This window comes from Cynara cardunculus (assembly GCF_001531365.2).
Source record: "Cynara cardunculus var. scolymus isolate 2C chromosome LG 3, CcrdV1, whole genome shotgun sequence".
In the NCBI taxonomy this organism is placed as follows: domain Eukaryota; kingdom Viridiplantae; phylum Streptophyta; class Magnoliopsida; order Asterales; family Asteraceae; genus Cynara; species Cynara cardunculus.
In genome coordinates this window covers 8,260,325-8,265,501 of record NC_037530.1, presented here as the reverse complement: position 1 = coordinate 8,265,501, position 5,177 = coordinate 8,260,325, and the positions used below count along the sequence as shown (strand labels likewise).

The 5,177-nt window shown below is 29.6% G+C and overlaps 1 protein-coding gene across 1 annotated transcript; it reads left to right on the top strand.

The window, feature by feature from the left end:
- The first annotated feature begins 2,139 nt into the window (after window positions 1-2,139).
- LOC112510445 (tropinone reductase homolog At5g06060-like) lies at window positions 2,140-5,177 on the top strand. Its single transcript, XM_025115865.1, has 4 exons — window positions 2,140-2,507; window positions 4,409-4,625; window positions 4,707-4,813; window positions 4,891-5,177. Exons 1-4 carry the CDS (start codon window positions 2,196-2,198, stop codon window positions 5,062-5,064), a joined length of 810 nt encoding a protein of 269 aa, XP_024971633.1. The 5' UTR covers window positions 2,140-2,195; the 3' UTR covers window positions 5,065-5,177.

The window sequence follows — 5,177 nt, the reverse complement described above, 5'->3', positions numbered from 1 at the left end:
TTATATTATTAAACCAAATATAAATTACTTCTTTATTGTATATAAATTAAATTATAAAAAAATTGAATTAAAAAATTACACAAAAAATAAGGAATTTCAAATAGTTAATTTGATACTAATATYGATATATTTTTGTCAAATTTTTATGATATCTTCACACATATATTTTATTCAAAAATAAAAATATCATTGTTTTCTCAAAATCACATAAAGCCATATTATAACATCGACTGAGATAAAAAATAAAATGAAATATTAAAATCACAATGTATCTCGTTGCATTGTGCGAGTACACTTCTAGTTAATATTAATGATGATTATAATTATGATTGAAGAAAATAACAATAATCTACCAAAACACTATTTCAAGAGGGGCTATCCATTGACACCTCCAAACGCTTATTGTTCACTCATTATTTTTTTTAAAGATAAATTAATTATACCAAGAATTTCACACACCACTCAAACCGTTGGATTCCAACTTTTTTATAGGTTTTGGATAAGATGTGAAAATTGGGTCATCGATAACTATGAAAAAGAATTTAGTTATTGTTTTTATGATCAGGAAATAACATTGAACTCCAAAAATACTAATGATTCACATAAAACTGTTTTTTTTTTTTTTTTTTGTAATTCTAGACGTAAAATCAATCAATAATTATTTATAAATTAATATTATCTACCATATATTTTTACATAGCATTGTAAATCTGTTTCACAACCAGACATATTCTATGATATACTCTTAGTATATTAATTAACATCATTTGAGGTCACAATGCTGACTGTTTCAGAGTAGCACTTTATATAAATCAATATAAATCAGTTGTGTTTTCATGTCACATCATGTTAATATTTTCATAATCATTTTAAACTTTTTTAGGGTTAAAACAAACTTTTTTAGAAAACATCAATCTTATAATCAAAAGTCTGTTTTAGTTATAACTTGAAATCTAATTCTTATTTTAGAGATATGAAAGTACTTAAAAATCAATACACTCAATATTAGATAATAAAGAGTTAATAACGTAAGAAAAAAAAAACAAGGATAGTTTTAAATTTTTAAATATAAATATAAGTTGAATCGTCTTATATAAAAATAATATTTTTTAAAAAATAGGGATTTTCTTAATAAAGTGACGAGGTTCCCACGTTTTTTTTGCTGTTGAGCTAAAGCTCTCAAATCAAAATGGAGAAAGAGACCGAAAGAATTTTCTTTTTTCAAACTCTTTTTTATCGGAATATTTATGATGGAGCTGACAAAGGAAAACTATAATCCTGACCACACACGTATGATAGATATCAGCCTTTTATTTGGCATCCAAGATTGTTGTAATAGAAAGGTAATGCTCATGGTCTAACCGTTTATAATAAGATTTATATTATATTTTAATACAAATATATAATTTATATGAATAAATAATTAAAAGAGTTGGTGTATGATGAATAACGGAAAATATATCAATGTTTTATAGGTAAAATGATTTTAGATTTTAATAGTAGATAAGTTTTTTTTAGACTAGAATGGTACTCGTGCAATGCAGCGAGATACATCTTGGTTTTAATGTTTCGTTTCTATCGATGTTATAATGCGATCTTATGTGGTTTTGAGAAAAAGTAAATGTTTTTATTATTGAATGAAATATAAATTTGAAAAAAATAATCAACATTAGTATCAAATTAACTATTTAAAAGTTTTCGTTTTTGTGCAATTTCTTTAATTCGGTTGAAATTTAATAACGAACTAATTTATTTTTGGTTTAATAAAATAATTTTTAAGATAATAATTAAGTATTTTGTTATAACTCAATAATTATCTTAATTATATTTTAGATTTTTTAAATTTAAAATGATGTTTATCATGTATTTGATTGTGTTTATCTGCAGTTAGTTACACGAATTCAAACATAAAGCTTTAATAAAATGTACTCATGCATATTCTACTTGTAATCTTGAATTTTAAGTAATATGCATTAGTAAACAGTACTTAATTTTTTAATTAATTAAACATACTTAAACTGTTAATATACTGCTAAAATTATTGGTTGACAAAACTAATACGTAATTCCTTTGACAAAATATTGTTTAATTTAATAAATATAGGTGTATGATTGATATTTGAATCTAATAGAACAGTTATATATAGAAGTAATGATGAAGCATGTTCTAAATAAAAAAAAACACCTCACTTAGATATGGAGACGTCGGCTCCACTCAACTTTGCTGGTTTGAAGGGAAATTCCAGATGGTCTCTAGCGGGAATGACAGCTCTCGTCACCGGTGGTACACGTGGAATTGGTTATGCTGTGGTGGAGGAACTGGCGGAGTTAGGGGCGGTGGTGCACACCTGCTCTCGCAATGAGGTTGAACTTAACCAACGCTTACAAGAATGGTCCGCCAAGGGTTTCAGCGTTACTGGATCTGTTTGTGACGTAGCTTCTCGTCCCCAGCGTGAACAACTTATGGAAAAAGTCTCGTCGCTTTTTAGTGGCAAACTCAACATCCTAGTAAGTTCTATTTGTTGCCCGGAACTTCCTTTCCTTTTTTTCATATGTACCGCTAGATCATGTATCCACTCAAACGTGATGGCTAAAATTGATGCTAATTGGTTCCGTTACATGATGTTTAAGGTATCAAAATGATGGTAAATTAAGGGTCGTTTACCAAACACTTACTGTGTAAGTATTTACCTACAAGAGTCGCAACCTTCATTTACTTTATTGGGTGGTAACATTCTGGACCATCAAAATGAATTGTTCATAAGCATCTTTTACCTAGTATGTGCAAATCGGGTAAAGGTTTTCTCCCTCATGGGTAAGATTATCAGTTCTTACCATGTTCATCCGAAAAGGTAAGTGACACCCAGTAAACGCTTATCGGGCAAATGTTTGGTAAAGAGCTACTAAGGTAATCACAGTACAACAATATCGAGTTTATAGGAAATTAAAAATCTTTAAGAGTCATAATAAACTACTTTATACGACTTAAGTTTATAAGACCAAATAATTATGCGTTCTATATAAAAGCATTAAAATTAATTTTGTAGAACGTGTTTTAGTGTCTTAATAAGTTTTTAGAGCATGTTTTGAAATAAACCTCCTATTACCTTTTTATGATATTACGTGAAAACGTTTAATATAAAAACCATTGTCCTATAATCGGATTTATTTTTTGTCCCATATTCCCTATTACTATACATATGATAGGGCAGTACTTCTCAAAAGAGTTAAGTAAAAACGATTATAAACTAATAGCAACACTCATATATATATATATATATATATATATATATATGGGAAAAGTACAATAAAAACCAATGGACTTTCTTGTTTGGAATGATTAAGTCCTTAGACTTTTTTTTGGAACAAATAAGTCATTGGACATTTCAAAACATGTTAAATAAATCATTGGACAATTTTTTGGAACAAATAAGTCTTTGGACATTCCAAAAAATGTTAAATAACTCATTGGACAATTTTTGGAACAAATAAGTCATTGAACAATCCAAAACATGTTAAATAACTTCTTGAACTTATTAATTAACGAGAGTGTCATGGAAGAAGATTGATCAATACCCATATCACATAGAAGCCATCAGAGCCACATTAGTTCTTGGGTGGTAGCAACAGTGCACTAAACCTAGCTTCAAATTCAATACTGAAGGATGTAAGCTAGCAGTAGGATTTCAAAAAGTGACATTACCATTCCAAACCGCATCTGAATAGGTTCAAACTTCCATAAATAAAGAAGAAATGTAGACTATGAAACATAGTATTGTTGATATAACGTAAGATTCTTAATTAGAACAATAATATAACAAGCGGTACGAAGGCATTCCATAAACCAACCGACAATGTGAACTGCAAATGCAAGATTTGAATGGGTAATTGTCAGATTGACTAAAGTACCAGTTGTCAATAGAAGGCAAGATCGCTAAGAAGAGAACCATTACCAGGAAGTAAGATAAAATTTTGGTTATAAAGGTATTGAAGCCATCATATACCGTCGGTGATATCTGCTTGGATTGATGAAGAAAATGATGGTGTTAGATTTCTTATTTCTTTGATTTTTTAGCATCAGTTTGATGATTTTGGGATAATGCAAAGCTTAGCAAGAACTCTATGAAAACGATGATTCAATTTGAATTGATATAAATACGGATTGTAGAAATATTACATCATATTTTGTAAAATAGTTAGAGAACATCGTAGCAAATGGGTTAAGGGTTGTCCTTAGAAGCATTTTATCAAACAGTTGGAGGGCATAGTAGAATAGGTTTATGAGATGTGGTTTCTACTGATTAGTGAATATGTAGGTCTGTTAGGTTATCACTTGCACTTTTTACAAAGATTTTATGTACTTTCATATTTTTAGAAAAATTAATTTTGCAGAAAACTCTTTCCTGCAGATAAACAATGTGGGGACGTATTTTATGAAACCTACTACAGAATATACTGCAGACGATTATTCTTTTCTCATGGCTACCAATTTGGAATCTTGTTATCATATTTCTCAACTTGCACATCCTCTTCTAAAGGCTTCTGGATTTGGAAGCATTGTGTTCATTTCCTCTGTTGCAGGTCTAACTCATGTTCCTGTTGGGTCTATTTATGGTGCCACCAAAGGTATAGTTGCATAATCCTATTTAATAACACATACAATTATACATATAATGGGTCTTTGTAATGTTCGTTTTACATGTGTAGGTGCAATAAATCAACTTACTAAGAATTTAGCATGTGAATGGGCAAAAGACAAGATTCGGACCAACAATGTAGCACCGTGGGCCACGAAAACCTCGCTTGTTGAAGATGTATAGTGTTATACCTTCATTTTGATCCTTTTTCATTGATAAAATGGAGCTTGATGGAAAATGTTTATTTTGTGCAGTTATTTGCTAATAAGGAGTTTATGGATGCTGTGATATCTAGAACTCCTTTGAAACGAATTGCAGAAGCAAATGAAGTTTCATCTCTGGTAGCCTTCCTTTGCCTACCGGCTGCTTCTTACATTAATGGTCAAATCATTGCAGTTGATGGGGGACTCACAGTTAACGGATTTTAATAAATGTAGTTTGTCAGTTTGCTTGAGGAGTTCCTGATATCCTATTAATTAGCGTGGTACAAACCACCATGTTGAACATTTTATTTCTATAAAAAAATAAAAAAGAGTTTGTC

What these genes read in the sequence shown, in the direction of transcription:
- LOC112510445 (XM_025115865.1), top strand. Translation starts at nt 2,196, where the DNA reads ATGGAGACGTCGGCTCCACTCAACTTTGCTGGTTTGAAGGGAAATTCC. An exon ending in TATTTATGGTGCCACCAAAG is followed by an intron (nt 4,626 to 4,706) that starts GTATAGTTGCAT and finishes TTACATGTGTAG; the next exon opens with GTGCAATAAATCAACTTACT. An exon ending in AAACCTCGCTTGTTGAAGAT is followed by an intron (nt 4,814 to 4,890) that starts GTATAGTGTTAT and finishes TATTTTGTGCAG; the next exon opens with TTATTTGCTAATAAGGAGTT.